This window comes from Sordaria macrospora, chromosome 3, assembly GCF_033870435.1.
Source record: "Sordaria macrospora chromosome 3, complete sequence".
Taxonomy (NCBI): Eukaryota; Fungi; Ascomycota; class Sordariomycetes; order Sordariales; family Sordariaceae; genus Sordaria; species Sordaria macrospora.
Window position 1 is genome coordinate 3,473,440 of NC_089373.1, and position 22,310 is coordinate 3,495,749.

The following is a 22,310-nucleotide window of genomic DNA, read 5'->3' on the forward strand; positions in this document are numbered from 1 at the left end:
AGACTAGCCACGCCTTTAGGTCCGACAAAGGTCTAAGTCTACCCGGTAATGCACAACAACCCATTCTAAATGAAGACTTTTGATGACTCTATCCCACCTTTTCTTCTTTCCTTTTTGCTTACCTGCCTGAACTCGATGCTGCCGTGATGGTTATAGACTCAGATATCCGGCCTATCAGTCTCAAACATCCTGGCGTACCGATGAGGTCCTCGGCTGAGCACCTCGACATCCATACCGACTTCGACCCAGTTATCCATCACTATATCATCGGCATTGGGACTACCTGCATGTTCGGCAGTAGGGTCATTGAACAAGGGGGTGAGCTGCATGCCGAGGCAGCCAACGCCCTTGATCCCCGGATCTACGTCTCTGTACTTTCGAAGAGATCGGTCTGGCTCGGAAGGGTGACGGAAACCTGTGTCTTGATCCACGTTGGGCATTTTGCAGCTGTTGGGGTTAGTCGGGAATGTTCCTTTGGGTATAACCTGGTCAACCTGGAGGGAGATGGTCTCCAGGTAATAGAGGTAGGCGCGCGAGGAAGCGTGGCATATAAAACTTACCGTACGGTCCGGCATGATACATGAAAGTTGGTCTTGTCTTGTCGTTTGTTAGATTGGCCGGGATTGAAGCGGATTGTCTTCCAGGTTTCTTCTTCATAGGCTTTGACGCCGTCAACTGTGTGTGTGATGTGGTTAGGTTAGTATGTGTGTGTGTGTATATATGTGCTTTATTAGCGCTGCGCAATCGGGCCTTATCCTTGGAGAATAATGCAGGCCTTCTTCATAGGGAATGTTGCACCGGGAGAGAATTAATTGCTTGGAGAAAGTTCCCCCAACCAACGTGCCTTCTACCCTCCATGAATGAATCTTGATGGCTCTACTCGCCATGCGCTTTATGGCTTCCGGGGGGAGGCAAGATGTCCCAGGATCTTTGAAAACTTTGCTCGGCCAATGCCCGGAGCTGTAGCGTCCAGACTGACTTACCTATAATGTTGGCTCGAAACCTCAACGGGTCGAGTGATTTGAGGTTGTCATCCTTGTCAATTTTGGCGTCAAAATCCTGGACACTCGAAAGGTTGAGCATATGCACGGGGTACTATTCACATATGGTTAGTTTTGGGTTTCCGCGTGTCTTTGGGCTACGAAGAGGAAAATGGACGAAAACGCACCGCATCCTGCCAGCCTGTAACGGGCTGATAGCCGGCCTCTTCCTTCTTGGGCGCATTCCGGTACACCTCCCGCAATCGGGCCGGGTCGACGCGAAATAAGCCGAGCCGGTTGCTCACTCCCAAGTACAGCCTCAGCTCCCGAGGTAGGTCCGCCTCCATGTTGAGCGCGGTGACCGTATCCCGCCAGATCTTTACCGGCTCCCATTTGTACTTCCTGGCCTCGATCTCACTCTCAGAAGGAAATGAGACGGGGAGAATGATTTCCTTTTCGGGTACGGCGTGAAGCCCCCGCGAAAGTTTTGCGCCCAGCCATGCCAGAGTGCCGCGCAGTCCTAGCTCCTGCCAGGGAAAACGAACAACGATGAAGGAGTCCCCCAAAGCAGCATTGGCCGAGCTAGACTTGTTGGTGTTGTCCAGGGACAATACTTGGTGGCCTCCGCTACGGGCCTTGCAGATGTCAGGGACATAAAGATCCACATGAATGGTCGCAAGACGGGGGAACTGTCTCTGCGAGATGAATTCCCATGAATGCTCCTTCTTTCCCTCGTCCGGGGTGTCAAGCCCTACCGGGAACGGACTCTTGAGCTGAGCAAAAGTGTAGATGCGATCGTATTCGAGACCGGCAGGTACAACTTTGCTCTCAAGTACCTCAATGCCCTTGCAGGACTTCACTGGGAAGATCCATAAACTCCGAATTTTGCCAGGACCATTTGTGCTGGCTTTGCTGTCTCTTTTTGAGTGCCTGGGTAGTCGGCGTTGGTACTCATCCAGCCCTATCTTGCTGTGTGTTTGGAGGAGTGCCTCCGTTACTGAAGGCAGGGTTGGAGGGAAGTAGATGAAGATGGGCAGTAAAAAGACAATGATGGTGACAACGATCAGGAATATGCTGCCGGGACTAACGACCGGACCGGGCCGCGGCGGGTCAGCTTCGTATCCCATGTCGACGTGGAAGATGTGTGGGAGTAGTGAGGTCTTCTGTCGCAGCTGTCAACGGCTAATGGTGTGAGACAGAATATTTTCGAGCTTTGAGAGTCGGTCAACAATGCCGATTCAAGGTAGCAACAGGATGGGCCGCAATGAGTGAGTCTTGACCGCCACCATGGATGAGGTTGTATCGGCAAACAATTGGAAGGCAAGCGGAGGAAGGGTGATCGCTGTTAGGTCCGTACCAAGCGAGGAAGGAGTTCGCTCGGTCACTCCTTCTTGGTTCGCTAGAGGAGGGTCAGACTTTCCAATGTTGAGAGATTGCGAAAAGTCGAGGACATGGACTGCCAGTGCAATTCGCGGAAGGAGATGCCGTGGCTAGACTAGAGGTACGAATGGACCTTCTTGGATAGAATCAAGGAGGTTGTTTTGGGAAGGAGCTTCCATTCACTCTCAGGGTGCAAGTGCCATCGTGGACGGACGGACCGCCAGAACGCATCGACAGGTGCCATGCAGGCGGGAGGCGACGTGAACGTCCTGCGGCCAGGGTTGGTGCATTATTTCGGCCACTGCATTATTCAGGTACCAGTGCAACCCAGATATTGATTAGTACCTCTACATAGATGTCGTCAAAGATACGAAACCCAGTTCAAATATTGTCAGAGAGGAGAAAAGAACAAACGATACACCCCAGGCGCGTGTTGATTAGGTGCTGACAATGTAATGTGACATAGGACTGGATTAGAGGGTACAAAGCTTGGTCGGGCTACCCAATCCTTGACCCAAATGACCATGCTTGTATACTCCTATATGATTTTAATTGCATGTTTATAGCCTCTTGACAGGGGAAATCGACTTAAGTCCGTGACCGGCGCAAACGCACCGACCGGAACTAGCAGGGAAAACGCGGCTGTCACCCGGCACTCTGCACGCAGAGCGCTTGACAGACACCGACAGAGCAATGATGTCGACTCAGAACTATGCAGGCTGGAGCCAATGTGGAAGTTGACCGTTATTTTGCCCTGTCTGCGTAGTATTACATCTTGCAGGCTTCTGTGATCCCTGTGATCCGGGATTGTCGAGCCATGCTGTCGTCCCTTTCGATCGTATAAGCTTGCGTAGTAATGGAACCCCGTTATATTGAGCTGACGCGCCCAAACGGCTCCAATCTCCTTCGGTGCTGAACACGGAAGGTGATGGTATTTTGCTGATAAGGCAAGCCATAATTATTTTCTTGGACGGATGGTGCGCTTCTTGACTCACAACCGCCCACCCCAGCTGTTCATACTGCGTTGTTCTTTTGGCGAGGAGAATCATTGTGTTCCTGCAGGGTGAACACCCACTCAACGCTCCGGTAAAGTGATGGTGCCAATACCGTTCGATGTAGTATCCCGCCGACGTTCCCAGCAATCTTCATTCTCAAGCTGACATCGATCCCGAAGGGAAGATTCTTATTTCACGCCTTCATCTGCGGTCATCACGGGTATGAAGTTGTAGGCAAGTACATGCTCTTGAACTTCCAATGGGGAGACTTCGTCGGAATACACAACTTGCAGGCGACTCTGACAATAAGCGTTTGAAATACATCACAATGGGTGTTTGTTCTTCGTGATAGCCGTTGACCAGGTCCTCATTGCAGGGCTGATCCAGATGTCAGCTCACGCTCGGTGCTGTCATGTAACAAAAAGCTCAGAAGTTTCAGCGACGAGAAAACCCAAATTTGCCGACGGAGTGAGATATGATAGAACCAGCTTTAACATGTGATGAGGCTGCGCAGGATACTACCCTGATGCCGTCAATATCACCGACATGTTATGGTTTAGTATGTCATATCATAGGGCCTGGAATAGTAGTTACGTAGGAAGCCGGTCTTACGTTGTAGTGATATTAGGAGTCTGTGGAGAGATTAGCGGAATTAATATCAAGTCATAGCCGTTTAACACGGGGCAGGTGACAGAATAGGGTAGCTGTCTGTCGGTCATTAGAAGCGCCATGACAAAAGGCGAGTGGTAACAGCTCTCTGAAAGAGCCTCCGTGGTGAGTGTTTTAAATGATGAATAAGGCGCAAATGCTGGTAAGTTTGGTACAAGTGGTTGTTCGTCAACTTTGATTTGCGGGTGGCTGTCCGGTATGTGGCAGGCGAGATGAAAGCAACTGCCCAGCAGGATGAGTAAAAGGGAAAAGACGGCCGAGGACATAACGAGAAGCAAATGGAATTTTGACGATAAAATCTTTGGATTCAAATATGATGCATACAGAAAAGAAAGTAGTGTACAAAGGTGACCTCACCGAAGAAAATTTGCGGCTCGATGCTCGACAGGAACACACGGGATCTTGCGCCGAAGTCATTGTTCCTTGGCTTCATATTTTTTGTTCCGTTTTCTTGGCTTCAGGTAAGGTCCGTACGGCATCCGAATGCCAGGACCCTTGTCGTGCTGATTGTCAGACTCTTCGATGGCGCAGGGCAATGCCCGGAGGTGGTGACTCCAGCCCCATGCATGCTCATCTTTTGGTATCCAAGATGCCGGGTTTGCTGGTGGCCTCATGTGGTAACTGTGCCCGACACCATTGGGCAGAGCCGATTTCTTCTTCCACTTATTAGTAACCCTATCGAAAAGAGCTGCCCTCGTGTGGTAATCTCCAAGTTGAATGTCAGGCTGATCCTTCCAAAGCACGACAGAACGATCTTTCTGGTAAATGATGCAATTTATGGGAAGGAGCAACAATGCAACTCTAAGAAATCTCGACAGTGAGCCGGACGAGGATGTACTGCCTTGTAGGAGAAGGCTTGATTTGCATTACCTGAAGCCAGGCAGTGCTCGTATTTGTATTTCCTTGCGGGTAGAAAATTTCCGATCTTTTATGGCTTTCCATGAGGTTACCCTATGACGGAACAAATTCCGTTCCCCAGTCAGATGTTAATACAAGTCCAGCCGGCGTGCATTCTGTGTATCTTGAAGTTGTCTGTCAATGTGATTGTGCCGGCATCAGATGCTTGTTGACTTGGAATTTCCCCTTGTATGGACTCGTCGCCCCTGCAGACACCCCTGGCAATGGACGTTGGACCCCTGAAGCTTCCCCTGGACACACGGCCACTGGCAACGAGCGTAGAACATACACTCTTCGAGCGGGCCGTCAAGACACTTGTACGTACCACACCATACCGACCACATGGCATAGCAAGGTCGTGGCCATCTTGCATAAACTTGGCTCGACCCGAAAAAGAGATGCTCATTTCCATCACCAGCCAGACTCGATTGGATGGTTGGACTTCTAGAAGCCTTGGAGAACATCCTGATCCATTGCAGGCTCTCACCCGCGTTGTGCTCTCGAATTGAGCTAGAACACCGAGGCACGCGAGGGTAGGCCGTGGTATGGATGATGCTGCATATGGACTGCCATCGAGATGGCCCCGGAGGCGCTGATAAAGACACTGCTCATTGACTGAACCCCTCTTTGAATGTTTTGGTAATAGGGGACGACTAACTGGATTGAGCAATCCCAAGACTCTGGTCTGCACCTGGCTGCTGGTTCATGATAACCAAACGGCCATTCCGTACCACTTGACATCCTATCATCTGCAGGCCTTAGCGAATGCTTTCTTGTCCTTACCTGTAGCCAGCTCCAAGGTAACCTACCTCTAGGTCTCTCTGCGCAACTCCCGCCGACTCTCCTCTCTGACAGGACCTGGGCTTGCCGGGACCCAAGCAACAAGTCCAGAGGGGATGTTCTTGATTGGCATGGGTAAACAGGATAAAGCGAGCCGCGGACGTGACGACGGTACTGGTGTGCTGCTTCGCTCGCCTTGAATACCTCTGTAGAGGTAGGTAGGTACAATAGACGTTGCTCCATGCCTTAGCAACTGGGTGCTATACCTCCGAACCAAAAACCACCAGCCTCTTTGGTCACAACACCGACGGCAGACACTATCGATGTGCAGCACATTGCCCAGTTCGGTTTCCGCGGGGATATCCATGGTTGGAGACGGAATTTGCAATTCGCGCTGGTGGAATTCACCGAATTGCTGGTTCAGTAGTTGCGTAATCGTGGTCTTGTCTCGAGACACGCCGTCCAAAAAGAAGCAAGGTTAAAGGGGTTGGGCTTGGGGCAAGTGCGAAATAGCTCTCTCCCCGCCAATGCCAGCCAAACACATCTGTACCTTCTTCTCACACAACCCACTTCAACTCGGGGTATGAGGCAGGTGCGATGGGAACACCATGGAAGTCCATGATCCTCTTGAAGGAGATCAAGCTGAGCCACCCATTACCCATCTCGTTCGCGGTTCAGCCCCTGGACCCTTTCAGTTGGAATGCCCCTTTGCGCGGCCCGTGGAAAGCCAACTTACAAACCAAGACGGGACTTGTCAAACCTCCATTGTCGCGGGCTGCGCCGTGATCGGCACCCCGTACCCACGGACGTGTTGCTGGCAAGCGGAAAGAGCCAAGAGTTGTCCAAGAGAAACGCCATCCCAAGCCGGGCTAAGGTGGTGGAGATAAGGTGAGTATTGGAGTGGAAGAAGAAGAAGAATGTATTTTGCGACTACGTTCTACCAATACAAGATAATGTGTCGTGCCCGCGGCGACGGCTGGGCATAGGTACATGGTGGGGCAGGCAAAAATATTGGAGTGGATCGCAAGGTAAAATTACGAGCCTGTGGGAGAGCATGGCACCATAACCCCACACCGTACAGGTTCCAGATCGCTGTGCCACACTGCACCAGCGGCAGCCGCTCCGGAGGACGCTCCATCATTCCACGCCAGTGGGCAGTGACAGTCCCGGTTTCGTTGTCCATCAGACGTGATCCACTTTGAGACTCGCGGATTGACCCAATTCCAACCACTGACTCCTGTCATGCAAGCTGCCCGCCCTCGAGAATCAACGACGACAAAGACCACCATCTCCCGTCTCAACAACACTGACTCACGTCGAGCTCGATCTTGACGCCCGCCGAGTGCCGACCCCCAATTGTGCCGGTGGACTGTGAACGGGGTATTTTCAGCCCAGTCAAGCGACACAATACCCTCAAGACATGAATGACACATTAATGACGGTATCTTCCAAACCCTCAAATGGCCGAATCTAAACGGTACGTCTTCCGCGGGCTGGGCAGTTGTGCAGGGGCTGCATGGAAAGGCCATATCCGTGTCAGAACTCGGAAGGGCGTGTTGATATGGGACGAACTAACAAGGTGACAGGAGTCAGTTCTCACTTTCTCAGGCCCATGACCCATCATAAGCGTCTCCGATGTTGACCCCTGGTCAGAGAGATTCAATGTGCGTCACAGTTAAGGACCCACCGCCATGGCGCTGTGTTCAGTGGTAGTGGAGCACCATGGCAAGGGAATCAAGCAACCTCCCATTGGCTCTTCGCCAAACTCTCGCTTTCTGGCTTTGCTGTGTGGTTGTACCATTGTCTTATCCACGCAAAAGCACACCGCGTGCTGCTCGGGGTCGTCGTCCTGGCAGACGGCTAGACGGCTGTCCCGAAGACCTCTCCAAAATGCACCAGTCCCGTTTGGTCCACTGTCTCGCCGTTAAGCTCTCGTCCTCCAGCTACGAAAACACAGCTGGAGCCAAGCAGTCATGACCTCGCATCTTGACGGGATTCGAGGCTTCTCGAGTCCTCGGTGCTTGGCAGGTTCGACAAGGTGGTGAGAGCCAGGTCCTCGGTACTGTACAGATATGGTTGACTTTTGACACCGCCCAGCCGCACTGCAATCCTTCCCGCCTGGGCTATCCTCACACTTTGGCAGATCCTTGTCCTATCTAGCTGGGCTCCCAGAGCTATCTACTGTGGTACACCTTGCAGTAGCACGCACTGTTGTGTGCCTACTTTGGCGGACTGGCACTGGCAATGGGATGACTGACACTTTGCTACCCAACCCTGTTTGCTCCCCACCGCGCCGACGTGGGTTCAACTGGTCCTGTCGAAGCACCCATATCCGTGGACCGTGAGGGGGGGCAGAGGAAAATCCACATCTCAGCTGTCAAAGACACCCTCAAGACTCTCGGGCCTTGGTGCGGTTATGGGTCACTCATCATTCGTTACTCTCCGCTTCAGTTCCTTTCTACGGGAAACTCCGGTGGCCTATAGACTACAGCTTAAGCCCTCAACCCTGCTCCGAGTTTAACAACCATATGGCCGACGGATACAGGAGCCAGTGTGAAAAGGAAACAAGGAGTGAAAGAAAAAAAGAGCAAGGGTCAGAGAACGCTACACTTACCTCGGAACCAGCGAGTCTAGCCCGGAGCGGAAGTATCTCTACTGTGAGAAGTGAACTACGAAGCTTCATCCATGCTGCATGAACAAATCTCAGCTCCCTAGAAATGGGGGTAGCTCGGCTTTTGCGGTTGAGATACGATGGATTTCCTGGCAGGCACTTGGATGCCCGACATCTACCTGCCTCGGTCTTTGGTGTAGATTTCTGCGGCTTTCTTCGCTTGATGTTGCTGCCAAACTTCCATAGAGATACCCAGCATCCAACGGGAATGATATTCGACTCTTCTGCCCGACGATATTCATGTAGGAAACCCTTTCGACTGAGATTTGCGTGAATGTGACTAAACCGGGGCTATTAAAAAAAGAAAGAAAAAAAAGGCAACGCCGCCCCCCCCCCCCCCCCCCCCCCCCGCGTACACCTCATAGCCCCTTGTATCTGCTCGGGACCCTTGCTGATCACAGGTAGTTTATCCTGGCCATTGGAATTTCTCCACCGGCTGCCATCGACTGATTGACTAGCAGCACCAAGGGATCGAGTACATGTGAGGCTACTGACGCTTTTACCTCTCCTCTTCCCACGGACCTTTCACTGGTCGGTAAACACTCGTCGCTTTCTCGGGAATGCCACCTAAATTTCTCCTTTCGTCTCTCTGGTAGCTTGCTCCGAATTCAACTTCTTGTGAATACCGTCATAATTCCGGACATATCGACATCTGGGGGTATAATCGGTCTCTCCCGCCCCCGGTCGAGCAGCCCAGCAACCTTTACCGTCACTCAGTTCACCCCCTTAGACTTCCTCGTCGACCAATACACAGGTGATTGTCTCTAGTTGGGTGTATGTCCATGTCACCGCGGTGCCGAGCTACTTACTTCATCTGATTCCTATATCAAACAAGGGCAAGACGTATACCTCCTGGTCCATGTCCCCTTCTGCTTGCCCACACGCAACCGGTACTTAGAGCTACAGGGATATCTTCAACTCCTTATTCCACCAACGATCACTTGGTGGGAACTCACCCGCATACCCGCCCTCTTACCAGTGGTTCATCGGACGATCACACTTCCACCCGGAAATCGACACCCCTCAAGCTAGTAGCACCTTCCTTGAATACCATACCACCGGGAGGGCCCTGAGAGCCGCTACATCCCCGCCAACAATCATACTTATCGACTTCTCATGCACGGCCCCTCCGCTTCCTACCTTGTGGGAGAAAATTCTTGCCACTGGCAAGCTGTCTAACTATCTTGTAACCAGCTGTGCCCGAGAAGATTCCTCCCAGCTTGGCGGATCTGTCTTCCTTTGATCAAGGATACACTCCCTGAACCCTATGAGGACGCCGGCCACCTGTCATACACGTCTCGCAAGGGTTTCTGGGCCCCTCAACATTAGTCCAAAGTGTACCCCCGATCCACGCGGATCACAAAGCTTCTAATCTCCGGGGTCCTACAACAAGGCTGGTCCGTGGCATCTCCAGATACATCAGATCAACCACTACATGAACTTTCTCCTCTAATTCAGTTGTCCCGCACATCGGATCATATTCACCCTACCCTTACTGGATGGATTCCTCTCAAGCCTTAAGTCGTCCTTATCAACAATCCCCTGGCGAAACCCTTCACCCACGATCAACTACCTACAGCTCGCCCATCTACACAATCCTTACCTGCTTACCATACGCAGTGCATGCTAGAGCATTCTTTGGAAGGCAGTTCTTCAGTACGAGAAGTTCAATGTGGTCCGAAAGAAACACCACGGACTAGACACGGAACCTAGGATTTGGACAGGTTTTTCGTGTACGGACTAACAGCGACAAGCAATTATAGCACGCCCTCAACAAGCTTCCGAGTTATCACCATGAGTGACTATTATCACCACTTTCTAACCTCGATGTCAGGTGGTGGAGGAAATCCTCCTCCGAATCAACATGGGGCTTCTATACCTGTACCACAAGCCCCGGTGTTAGGCTTAGGAACGACACCAATGTCTCCCGCTTACCCAAACCTCGGTGGATATTTCAACGGATATGCGGAGCCTATTATGTTCAGCGCTCCCAAGGCTCAAAGAAGCCGTCGCAAGTCTGCGCCCGGATTGGATCACATCAAACATCGACGCACAAGGTCAGGCTGCTATACATGCAGGAGCAGGCGAGTCAAGGTATTATATCCTGACAACGAGCGGACGATGGCAGTGCTAACAGGCTTTAGTGTGATGAAACTCATCCAGTCTGCGAGAGTGCGCCAACCAGCTATCCTAGCCGCCGTAAATCAACGCGCTGACCTTACATTAGGATGCAGAAAGGGAAACCGAGAATGTGTCTACCCCGAACCGACACCACCGAAGGGATCCGTGAAAGATTCATCAGCCCACAGTCAGCAAGAGAGCCCTACGTCTTCACGTGGCGATGATGATGACGACGAAAATGGACAAGATGGATTTCTAACGCCGATCATGGATGAGGATGAAGAAGAAACCGAAAGCGCAGCAATGCAATCCTCGATACCGACCATTCCTCTACCGTCCAGCGCATCGGCAACATCTTTAAGTTTCAACCATGGACCTATAGACTCTGGGAAGGGGCCAGACGGGGACGTCCATTTCTATCTCAACTACTACCGGGACAATATCACGCACTATCACTACTCGGTCGTGAATGATTCTGATAAATTTTTCCAGGAGATATTGACTGGATTGGTATTTCAGGACGAGGGCCTGCTCTATGCCGTGGTGGGGTTTGCCGCCTACCATCATACCTTGCAAAATCCGATAGGAGAGATCAAGGACTTCTTGCATTTCTATAATCGCAGTGTTACTTTACTGCTGGGGTTCTTGAAAAGGAAAGAACGCCATACGGACCTGACTCTGTTAACCATCTTGCAACTTGCCACCATCGAAGTAAGTATAACAGCCCTCCTCCTTCCCAACGAATGTGGATAGGCACTGACGACAACGCAAGGAATATCTTGGCGATTGGGTCAACCTCATGGGTCATCAGAAGGCTGCCCTAGAAGTGCTGACTGAACTGTACACGCCACAAACGATCATGCAGAACCCCGTAGGGCGCATGATCCTAACGTGGTATACACGGTTCGACGTGTTTACCGGCATAATGGGCAGCTCCGAAACTATGCTTCCTCAGGAATGGTTCACAGCATATGTCGATTACTACGAAACTCGAGCGGCAGAAAACCCCACCGAACTTTCCTACAAAATCGAGGGGTGCTCAGGACGACTACGCATGATATCCATGGAGATGTCACTCTTGTTTGGAAGAGGTGCCAGGCAGAAAGTGACGGAAGAGGAGTATACTGCCGAGCACTGCCGATTATACAACGCCCTTCACGAGTGGAAGAGCAGCTGGGATCCTGCCTTGGAAAATCCCGAGTTCCTCGTTACGGATTTGCCGATGGACGGGACCACAGGGACAGATCGCGTCTTTCAGCCGCTCACGCCTGGCTTACTTTTCCGGCCTCCATTTTTTGCCTCGACGATCTTGACTTGCGAATGGAACTCGATCGCATTGATGCACGGAAGCCAGGGCGCAACAGAGCCCTCAAGTGAGACGATGGAGAAGTTGAGAAAGCACGCATATGTGGTATGCGAAATTATCGAGGCAGTCGAGACATGGCCGCTTAGCCCCGCGGGAAGCCTGATAATCATGCAACCATGTCTCGGTATTGCGGCTTTATTTATCCACCAGGAGGAGGCCTACCGATTCTGGATCAGGAAGAAGTTCGCATTGCTTGAAAGAATGGGGTGAGTACGAACATTTTCGCCCCCTCCCTTTACCAACGAGAAGGTGTTGAGCCAACGTGTTGAATCACAAGGCCATTAAGAATATAAACTTCAACTCCCCGCTCTTTACAGGTTGCTGACCAAATGACTCTTTCAAACAGGTATATCTCACCCAGAACAATGCGACTAAGAATGGCAGAGCTCTTCCGCGACGGGAGCTGTCTCCGCTGGTGGTTACCGAACGACGAAGGGTTTACGCCCATGCTGCAGAGCATCCGGGCCTTTGCGGACGAGCGAAATGCCACGGCTGTGTCGACACAGAGCGAGAACCTGCGGCAGATACGATCCGTGTTTTCCAGAATGGATATTCGACGAACAACAAGCCACGGCCAGGGACAGTTGAGCGGTGGGGTTAATACTATGCTTTTGGAATGAGAAGAGCGTGGATTAACGGGACTAGGACAAGGGCCAGGACAGGCCAGGGTGCTAATAAAAAAACAGAAAGCCGCTTACAATATGGATTCGGTGTCCCTAACGGCCGATTCATACGAAGCATAATATGGCTACGAATGATGTTTACCTCTCAACCGGACAAATTGTCGTTCTGCCTGGGGGAGGGAGGGGACGGCTTATTCACTAATTGGAGCCAATTGCCCACAAAGCAAGCAGATATACCAATCCAGACACAGAGAGAGAGCAACAGGACAGTGAAGTGATCAATAATACAACCCAGCGACTGTTTTGATCTCCACTTTGCCATCAGGGACGGAACATAATGGATTTCCACACTCGGTGCTTTTCGCTTGGAGCTCTGCTTTCCAAAATCAACCACGCAGCAATGTCAACAAGCTGAAATCCCCCATAGCAGCCACAAATCCATCGTGTGATTGAAGAACAAAACCGGAAGTTGACCAGCAAGAAAGAATAACTGGATGCGGCTCATTCGTCCCGTGCCGTGCGGCTGGGGACGATCTTTTTTGTATAAAACGACGGTATAGGGTTATAAGGAAACGTTCCATCTTCCCTTCAGCTACAGTATGGGGCGGAATGAGAATGTCCCAAACAAGACGGACCGGCTCGCCAGTCACCATTCGACCACTCGACCACTCACTCAACGCGTGCGGCTCTGCAACGTTTTGGTGCTACTTCACCTACTACCATAAGTACTACCCAAGCAAAAAGAAAGGTTGACCCAGACCCGAGAAATGGAAGAGTTTCCATGGATCACCATGGCAGAGCAGAAGGACGGCACTACAGCATCACCAACCAGGAGGGAACATAAGTCAACAAACGATAGCTTTCGACAAACACGGGCCTAGAAAATTTCCCGACGCCGACGAAATTTTCAGTCCTCTTTCTCTCTCTGCACTTGAACCTACCTGTCCCCGCAGTATGTTCCATTTACACCTATCTCTTACTTGATCATACTTTAGTTCGCAACTTTCCTTCCTTTCTTTTTTGCTTCTCGCATATATATATATATATATAAATCCCTGTACTCTTACTCTTACCCTTACTCTTTTCTCCAGCCCTGTTATTTCAAACTTCGTCATGCATTTTCTCCGTACGCTGCTGGCTGGGAAGACAACCACAACGGTGGCTATGTATGAGTTTCAGTTTTAAGTGATAGGCTGTGTCGGTGTTTCTTGTATTTGAGACTGGTTGAGTCGTACTTACTTTTGGCGTCCCTTTTGTTCTCTTCTCTTCTCTTTCTCTTTCTCTTTCTCTTTCTTCTTCTTCTTCTTCTTCTTCTTCTTCTTCTTCTTTTTTTTTTTTGTTTTGTTTTTTTGTTTTGTTTTTTTGTTTTGTTTTTTTGTTTTGTTTTTTTGTTTTGTTTGTGTAATACTATCAACTGTACGTTGAATCAGTTTGATTCGCCATTGCCGAGAATAGGCGGCCGAAAGATCGGCGTGGGTAGACCGCATATGGGGCGTAAATAATAGAAAAAGGGGCGGAAAATGGGTTGTTTTCTGTAGACGAACAGATGGAAGCGATAACAGCATGTCTATGAGCTTTGCTGGAAAATCGTTAACGGACAAGTAAGCCGAGAGTGGGTCATACATGCATATTTACAGATCAAGATCAAGACACTTTGTAATTTTCCCTTGAAGCATGAGAAACCAATGCTGGGCAGAACAGAACCAGCTTCTTCTTTCGCAATCGTAATACAGCGTGTATTCTCAGTCACAAATTATACCACCAAAAGAAGCTCCGTGCGTGAGACCAGCCCAGCCGCTTCAATTACCCATATCCGCCTTATTCGTCTTCGCTTTTGCCGTCCCCTAATGATGCCTCTACGCTATGTAATAACAGTAGCTTAATACAACGGCAAATCTCTCACATGGGCAGCTCCCAATGACGGATTATCTAGTCCACCTTTGGGGCCTGCTCAGCGACAGGAGCCGTGGCCTCTTCATCCGACTTTTTGTCCTTTTTGTCATCCTTTTCCCCCTTCCCTTCGCCCTTCTCTTCCTCCTCTTTTTCCGCTTCCTTCTCTTTTTCCTCTTCCTTCTCTTTTTCCTCTTCCTTCTCTTCCTCTTGGGCGGTGTTTGTATCAGACTGCGCCGAGTCACTCTCTGAAGTACTTTCTTTCGTTTCGTCATGATGGTCATTTTGCTTCTCCCCAGACCCATCGTCGTTGGATTCCAGTGTCGGTTCCTCGCCTGCCGGCTTCTCCTCACTCTCGGCATCGGGAACAGTATTTGTCGTGGGGTTCTTGTCCAACTCCTGATCATCCCCAATGGGGTCATCATTGGCAGACCCAGAAGAGGATGCTGGCGTATCAACATCGCTATCTTCCGACTCCGACACTAATGCTGGGATTGCACTTGTTGCGGCTTCATTGTGCGCAGCGACATCCGTTGATTCCGAGCCTTTGTCTTGTTCGTTGCCTGGCTGTATTACTTCATCATGATCGACTTCTGCGGACTCCTCATTGGTCTCATCGGAGGTGCTTTTCTCTGTCGGCTGATCTTCAGATGCGTGTTCGCCTTCTTGTACAGGTCCGTGAGCGCTCGTTGTTGCCTCCTCTGTGACTTCTTCCGACTCTAATTTTTCTGTCTCCGGTTTTTGCACTTCGACAGGAGGCGAAGCTGCCGCTGTATCGGCGGATGTCGAATCTTCGGGTTCCGTCGTTTCAGCTTCACCCGTCGGTTGATGGGGCGCCTGCGGCTCTGCGGCTCCATGGTATACAATAACGGGAATATTGTCCGTTTCCATCTCTTCTTCCGTAGCCGGCTCCAATTCTGGGACCCTTCTGTGCGTGACCTTTGATTTTCCTCTTGTGTTCGCTGTGCTGCTGCCATCCTCCTCCTCCGCATCCGGAACAGTAGTCAGGGCACTGCCGACAGAAGGGCTGCTCTTAATATGCCGCCTCGTGTTGGTCCTCATGAGACTATCATCAGCAGCCGGTTCCCCAATCGGTGTTCCCCGGCTTGCTATCACTGGGGGCTTCGCAAAAGTAACGGACCCCCCAGGTTGATGTGTCTTGGGCTTCTCTATCACGACTTGAGGAGCGTCATCATCGCCTGATGTAGTAGTTGTGCTCTCCAATCCCTCAGCCTCAGGAGGAAGCTGGAAGTTCTCGTGTTGGAGAGTCTTGAAATGATCGCAAACGGTTTTGAAAAAGATATAAAGACCCGTTTGGCCTTCGACAGCCCAGAAAACGCTGCGGTGCTGAAACCAGGCATGGGCAAACATACGGTGCAGGCGGCGGAAGATATTGACCAAGTGCCTCAAAGCCAGGTTTTTGTCATGGGTGTCAACAAAGAAGCGGCTGGGGAAGTACTTGGGATTGGTCACCGTGTTGGCCGCCCAATCAAGGGTGTGACAGCAATAGTCGATTGCGCAGCAGCTCTTCGGTGCATCATGGACGGCGCATAGGAACTGCCACTCGCTCGCACGCATCTCCGGGCAGGTGGCGGCGCTGCAGGGCGGCTCATCAAACAAGAACCCAACAATGAGGTTATTGCATTGTGTAATCAAAAAGCGGCAAAGCTCATACAGCCAGACCGTCTTGTCGATATGAGCAGGGGGCGTCGCAAGAATCTTGGCTGTCTCCCTCGTAATGGGAGTTGTGTTACCGGCCGTATGATGCCAATGGAGTGCTGCCAAATGCTCTTGGAGTTGGAAGGCCGAGTCGAGCTGCACGTCGCAACACAAAACATGTCAGCCTCATTTCTGAACAGCTCAATAACTTCTTGAACAGTTAGAGGGGATACCGGACGAACCTGGTGCAGAGGAACCAGCGGAGGGCCGGCAGCCATATCGGCGGCCTTGGTGCCTGGGTGGATCCGACGATGGGATAGCAGGTCTATCGTAGGCATCTCGTATTGTTGCGCCTGGCGGTTGGCGATGGGGCCCATGGCTGGCGATTTGGGACCAATCTGGATTTCGGGGGCCGGCGGCGGGCTTGGGAGCCGAGGAGAGCTTAGAGGAAGCGACATGATGGTTCTTCGCTCTCTGAGCGCGATGCTCGGTAGAATGGGTAGGTTGAGACGCGAAGCTGGACAGCTACAAACGAGGCCGCTGGACAAGCTCAAGCGCGTGCGACTCCCAGCTGTGTGTCTGTCGCAATGTATTCCCTTGCTCGTGGTATCCGCCTGTAAAGTTCGCTCGATTCCCTAGCGGTATGGATGGTGGTCGATTCTGCTGGATCGATATGTCGGGGGAATAGATAAAGTAAAGACGGGAGGAAGTTGGGTGAGGTCTTGGGAGGTTGACACTTGACTGTCCACATCTGGGGACCACGGTGCCGTCAATGGGGGTTTGGGAAACTGCTGCCCCTGTGCTGAGCTGGAGCCGAGATATGGGGGAGGGGGGTAACGTTCAAGTTTAGGCCGGTGGAAGGCGGGAATACGGGGAAGTTACCTAGTGCCTGGCGCTAAGATCAAGGAGATGCCCAAGCTCCCAATCTGGGGTGTAAGGTACCATACACCCTTGTAAGTATGGATGTAATCTGAATTACGGTATATGTAATGAAGGGCGGGGGCTAACGATCTGTTCTTCCAAGGTAAATAAATACGTACCACTGGCGGCTACAAGAAACCAATGGGTAAGGTGATTTACACACTACAACATTCCACGTTAACGTTTGTGTGATCCACGACCAAGAATCCTCGCACAGCCTCGATTCAATATGGACTACGACGATGATGCTCCGCCGGATCTCATCGAGACTACCGAGGTCGCAAATGAGGAGGAGGAGAAGCCAGTCAAGGTTCCAATCACCATAGTAACAGGTTTGCTCTCCCTTCCCAGGCTCATATTGTTGGTCGACTTCCGCTAATATATTCTCAGGCTACCTTGGAGCGGGGAAGACCACCCTTTTGAACTATATCTTGACTGCCCAACATGGAAAGAAAATTGCCGTCATCATGAACGGTATGGCTGGCACTCCTGTTCTCGGCGGATTTGGAATGGTTAGCTGACGATTAGATAAACAGAATTTGGAGACTGTTCGTCAATCATTTGCTGCAACCCCATAGCACAATTCTGCTAACGCTCGACATAGCTTTGGACATTGAAAAATCTCTCACCGTAAATAAGGACGGGGAGTCGGTCGAAGAATGGATGGAAGTTGGCAATGGCTGCATCTGCTGTTCGGTGAAGTAAGTTTTCATAGATTGGACGTCTTGCCCTCGTCAGCTATAGTATACTTAAGCTGACAAAATCATGATCGTCTCAGAGACACCGGCGTGAACGCCATCGAGTCCCTTATGGAGAAGAAGGGAAAGTTCGACTACATCTTGCTCGAAACAACCGGACTTGCTGACCCGGGGAACCTGGCCCCTCTCTTCTGGATGGATGATGGATTGGGAAGCACAATTTATCTCGACGGCATTGTGACATTGGTGGACGCCAAGAACATCTTGCGAAGCTTGGATGATCCAACTGGCAAGGTTGAGGGAGATGAAGAGAGTGATGAACACGGACACGGGCCAGTCATGACGACCGCTCATGTCCAGATTTCACACGCTGATGTCATCGTAATCAACAAGTCAGACTTGGTGAGCGGGGGCGAGCTGCAGGCTGTTCAGGACAGGATCACGTCCATCAACGGGCTCGCCAAGATCCACATCACCAAGCAGAGTGTGGTTCCGGAGTTAGAAGGCTTCTTGCTCGACCTGCACGCTTACGACCGCGTGGAGGAACTGGACAAGGCAAGTCTGGGCCACAGCCATCTCGACAAGGTAAGAGTCTCCCCTCATTCCTTTGTGACCGGCAACCACGAGTAGTATCTGTCCTGCTCATCAGACCAACTGACGTGAATCTAGACAATATCCACATTATCTATTCCGCTACCGACCCTGACATCAGGTCAAGTAGAAAAGCTGGATGCTTGGCTGAGGTGGGTTCTCTGGGAGAGTGTTCTTCCTGGATATGAGCACGCTACTGGCACGCCAGATTTCGAAATCCATCGATTGAAGGGTCGGTTAGTGCTCGAGGATGGCAGCGAGAAGATGGTACAGGGAGTAAGGGAGATTTTTGAGATTTTTGATAGCCCAGACAAGAGTGAGGGTCAAATCATGGGAAAACTCGTGGTGATCGGGCGTCACTTGGTCGATTTCGACTTCCCTGCAAGCCTTGAGCAAACTCTTGGTCTTGCGCAAAGCAACTAAGTAGAGGCAGTCGCTAGACAGAATTTAAGAGATGTGGGAAATTAGAAAGACGGATATTTCCTCAAACGTTATCTTCCAGGGACGCAAAAGCCTTGGTATGGTTGGTCTGTTGTGATTTCCATGTAGTGCACTCTGCTCCGAATACTTACCGTGGGGAGGCGCTCAGGATAGGTATCTATGGGAATGTTTCGAGAAAAGGGGGAGACATGCGATGACATTGAAGCACGGACCACATGTCCTCAAATTCCCATCCACGGAGCTTATCTCTTAAAGTATCTGAACCTATGAAAATCGGGCTTTTATTCCGCAAATTTTGTTGTCATCAATTGAAATTCCCTTGCCAGCCTTTGAGAAACCGCTTTCATTTTGGATGGACGACCCCGCTTGTGTAAGCCCTTGCAGAGTGACGGGGGATATGGGATCGCAGGTAAGTTAAAAATTACAAGCAACCTACACCAACAACCTGTAACACCATGGCAATGGGTACGTACCAAGATACACTGTAACGTCCCCACACCCCGGTGACCACTCACTGCAGCGAGTGCGTGCCGTCCGCCTGGCCTGCAGCTCCCGCTCGTTCAGTTTCCAAAGCGCGACCATTCACCTGCAAACATCTATTCATTCTCGCAGCGCACGACGACACCACCTCAACCATTCGTCACCTTCCACTCGACGGCGCAACTTTCTAACCGCAACACCGAAAAGCAACATCCGTTTTCCCCTCCCTTCCGCTCGACCTCTCCGAGAGACTGGTCAAACAACCGCAGAATATCATGAATCGGCCAGGTACGGTGGCAATCCCGCCCTCTTCATTCCAACATTCTTCGCCGACTACCCCGCTGTTTGCCCTGCTGCCCTGTCTCCTCGAAACCCGCAATCGCCGACCGCCGCTGTGATCATGCGCCGCCGCCGCCTACACCTCGCCTACCCGAAGCAGGTGCCGGACATTGGGTTGGGTCGAGGTCATGAACAGGCTGGTGGACAAGCTGGTGGTGCCGCTACCGAGGCGTCGGCGTGAGCCCGTGGGCGTTGCCTTCTACATGTTTGCTTCTTTGTTCTATCCGTAACTCGGACCATGATATATGGCAGGAGTGTTGAGGGCTGGCCATTACGTCAAATATATCTTTGCGACCCGTTACGACACCACTCACCAGCTTCTCACGAAGCTGTTCTCGACGTTTTCGGTTCCGCTCTCTCCTACAGCGGCAGCGGCGCAGTCTTCCTACCCATACATACACCCCTTATGTTACATGTTGTCTTCAAGTTTGTGGACACCACTGGTCGATAGCTGCTAACATTCTCTCGGGATGACAGGGGCGGTTCCCCAATCTTTACGCGGCATGTCTGGATTTGGAGGGCAACAACAACAACCACAACAGTCTGGACGTGGCGTAGCGAATAGGTTACCGAACGGAAAGCTAGGTCAGGACTATAATGGGCTTTGGGTACAATTGGGCTATGACTGACGACTGGTCTGGATATAGGGGCCGTGAGCGGCGGTTCTGGCTGGGCGTTTGGCTCAGGCATGCCCATGGGCGGGAGCCCTGGTGTTCCTCCTGGAACTGCCAGACAGTTGGGCGGCGGCAACGTCAGCTTTGCGCAAAGTCTAAGCGGGTCGCAACCAGCGACACCGTTGGACCTGTCGTAAGTTCATTCGCCTCATGTTCACCGTTTGAAGATTCTGTTAGGGCTTGGGCTAAAGGCCGGCTCCGACTTCCCTCCCCTATGACTTGACACTTCGCCCTTCCTAGGCCATCCCTGCAGCTGGCGTATTCTTATGTGCTAACATTCCCCAGGGAGTTTCCTACCTTGTCCAACACGTCAGGGCTGTCAACAGCAAACCAGGCTTCTATGTGGTCTACGGGGGCTCGTAACCTCGGAGGAGCAGCTCACCGCGGTCCTTCTACACCGCTTTCGCAGCAAGGGCAACAGGATGATTTCTTTTCCTCTCGACAACAATCGGCCCAAGGAGCTTTCAGATTTGGAAACCAAGGGAACTCGGGACAAACATCCCAAACACCCTCTAGCGTTACGGACGACTTCCCTCCGTTGAACAGGAGTGTAAACGGTGAATTAGGCGGAATGCCAGGCTTGGGGTTCGGATCTACTCCATCCATTCATCCCAATCGCACAAACAACAGCTTGTTGAACGCACTAACAGGGAACATGCGCACCACGGACGGGCGCTCACCAACCGCCATTGGACGCCCACAGGACCAGAGGAGCCCGGTCAACGAGGAAGAAGGACGCCAAAAGCCGCCAGTGTATCGGGAAGACGGTATGGCTTCACGCTCCTCGGTGGGCGACGCTTCGCAAGCAGTTGGTAGCAGGAACCCGCTTGGCGCAATCGGAAATGATCCTCCGTCTGCTAAGGGCAAGGAAGAGGAGAAGAGCCGTGCCAGTGAAGTCCAAGATCCGCTGGAGGGCATGCCCGCTATCGACAAGTTTGGCTTGAAGGGTTTGCGTACCTTGATGAATACCTACCCCGACTACAACTCCCTCATCATCGGGATCGATCCTTCAAGTTTAGGGTTGCAGTTGGACTCTTCTGAGTATGTGTAACCGGACTTTTCGCGAGCCTCCGTACCAAACTGACCTTCTTCAGGCTGTATTCCACCCAAATCTATTCTATACTGGACGAAATCCCTCCCAGGCCGGCTGTGCCAAAGTTCAAGATACCTGACTGCTACATGGTCAAGAACGTGCAACCTATTGAGGCCAAGATTCAGAGCTTTAACGAGGAGACCTTGATGTGGATTTTCTACAGCTGCCCAGGAGATATCAAGCAGCAACTGGCTGCAGCTGAGCTGTAAGGTTACCATGAGCTTGCATTTGGCCATTGTTATGGAGCTGACAAATATACTCAGAACGACGCGGAACTGGAGATGGCACAAGAAACTTCAAGTCTGGCTCACCAAGGACGAGATGGGCAACACGGCTCAGCTGAGCCCGGCTCATGAACGGGGTTACTATATTGTGTGGGACACTGTGAACTGGCACAAGGAGCGGGTAAGTAGCATCCAGTGACTTGGTCTTGCCTCCATTCGCGGAGTATGCTAATGATCTGTCCAGCGGGAGTTTACCTTGTATTACTGCGACTTGGAGAACAATCTGGGCGTCCCGATCCCAGCAATAGGAGCTTAAGCTTTTAGGACTCGTCAACGCGGAGTACGAGGTGCCTCCGTGCTTTGGGTTATAGGGAAGGGTTTAGCTCGACACATCTAGAATACGTATTCTTCGCATGGGCGGACATATCTAGCGAGGATAAACCGGGTACAGTAGCTCTTTGAGCGGACCACATGGCTTAGGAGGTGATTAGATAATCAGAACCTGCGCGATACAGCCCAGGGCATAGCGCTGTTGAATGGGTTATAGCCAAGGGGCTCATCTCGGATGAGTTGAGTTAGAGATCCCATGGGTTTCGATCAGCGCAGTTCCAAGAATACCAGCGGTACCGGACAGATGATTACATATCTGCATAAAATGGTCGAAACAACTTTTGCTTGCTGTTCAGGTTATTTTCAAGCTCCATCATTGGTGAATAGAATGTCTGCGTTTCTGGGCAAGGTCACAGAACGTTGATCGTTATGGTAATTACACGCAACCTCTTTGTTGTTACCAGTTCCTGTTCACACGTGAAATTTGT

General features: G+C 51.3%; 5 protein-coding genes across 5 annotated transcripts; 3 read left to right on the forward strand and 2 right to left on the reverse strand.

The window, feature by feature from the left end:
• Positions 1-158: 158 nt before the first annotated feature.
• SMAC4_00875 (uncharacterized protein) lies at positions 159-6,459 on the reverse strand (the record flags this gene model as incomplete). The annotated part of the gene is made up of 6 exons (XM_003349936.2): positions 6,438-6,459; positions 5,731-6,382; positions 1,169-5,663; positions 984-1,095; positions 561-675; positions 159-447 (listed from the first exon to the last, which is right to left on the reverse strand). The coding sequence occupies exons 3-6, from the start codon at positions 2,105-2,107 to the stop codon at positions 159-161; spliced, it is 1,455 nt and encodes a 484-aa protein (XP_003349984.1). The 5' UTR covers positions 2,108-5,663; positions 5,731-6,382; positions 6,438-6,459.
• A 2,993-nt stretch (positions 6,460-9,452) lies between these two features.
• Positions 9,453-13,033, forward strand: SMAC4_00876 (uncharacterized protein). The gene is made up of 5 exons (XM_024655148.2): positions 9,453-10,466; positions 10,517-10,544; positions 10,600-11,204; positions 11,266-12,065; positions 12,206-13,033. Exons 1-5 carry the CDS (start codon positions 10,167-10,169, stop codon positions 12,477-12,479), a joined length of 2,007 nt encoding a protein of 668 aa, XP_024511068.2. The 5' UTR covers positions 9,453-10,166; the 3' UTR covers positions 12,480-13,033.
• A 1,219-nt stretch (positions 13,034-14,252) lies between these two features.
• SMAC4_00877 (uncharacterized protein) lies at positions 14,253-17,090 on the reverse strand. The gene is made up of 2 exons (XM_066089508.1): positions 16,274-17,090; positions 14,253-16,187 (listed from the first exon to the last, which is right to left on the reverse strand). The coding sequence occupies exons 1-2, from the start codon at positions 16,487-16,489 to the stop codon at positions 14,412-14,414; spliced, it is 1,992 nt and encodes a 663-aa protein (XP_065946546.1). The 5' UTR covers positions 16,490-17,090; the 3' UTR covers positions 14,253-14,411.
• Positions 17,091-17,116: 26 nt separating this feature from the next.
• Positions 17,117-18,717, forward strand: SMAC4_00878 (uncharacterized protein). The gene is made up of 6 exons (XM_066089509.1): positions 17,117-17,284; positions 17,343-17,426; positions 17,489-17,500; positions 17,557-17,653; positions 17,731-18,235; positions 18,320-18,717. Exons 1-6 carry the CDS (start codon positions 17,182-17,184, stop codon positions 18,662-18,664), a joined length of 1,146 nt encoding a protein of 381 aa, XP_065946547.1. The 5' UTR covers positions 17,117-17,181; the 3' UTR covers positions 18,665-18,717.
• Positions 18,718-18,724: 7 nt separating this feature from the next.
• Positions 18,725-22,176, forward strand: SMAC4_12586 (uncharacterized protein). The gene is made up of 7 exons (XM_003349940.2): positions 18,725-19,450; positions 19,979-20,086; positions 20,149-20,308; positions 20,461-21,216; positions 21,270-21,473; positions 21,532-21,673; positions 21,737-22,176. Exons 1-7 carry the CDS (start codon positions 19,438-19,440, stop codon positions 21,806-21,808), a joined length of 1,455 nt encoding a protein of 484 aa, XP_003349988.2. The 5' UTR covers positions 18,725-19,437; the 3' UTR covers positions 21,809-22,176.
• Positions 22,177-22,310: the final 134 nt, after the last annotated feature.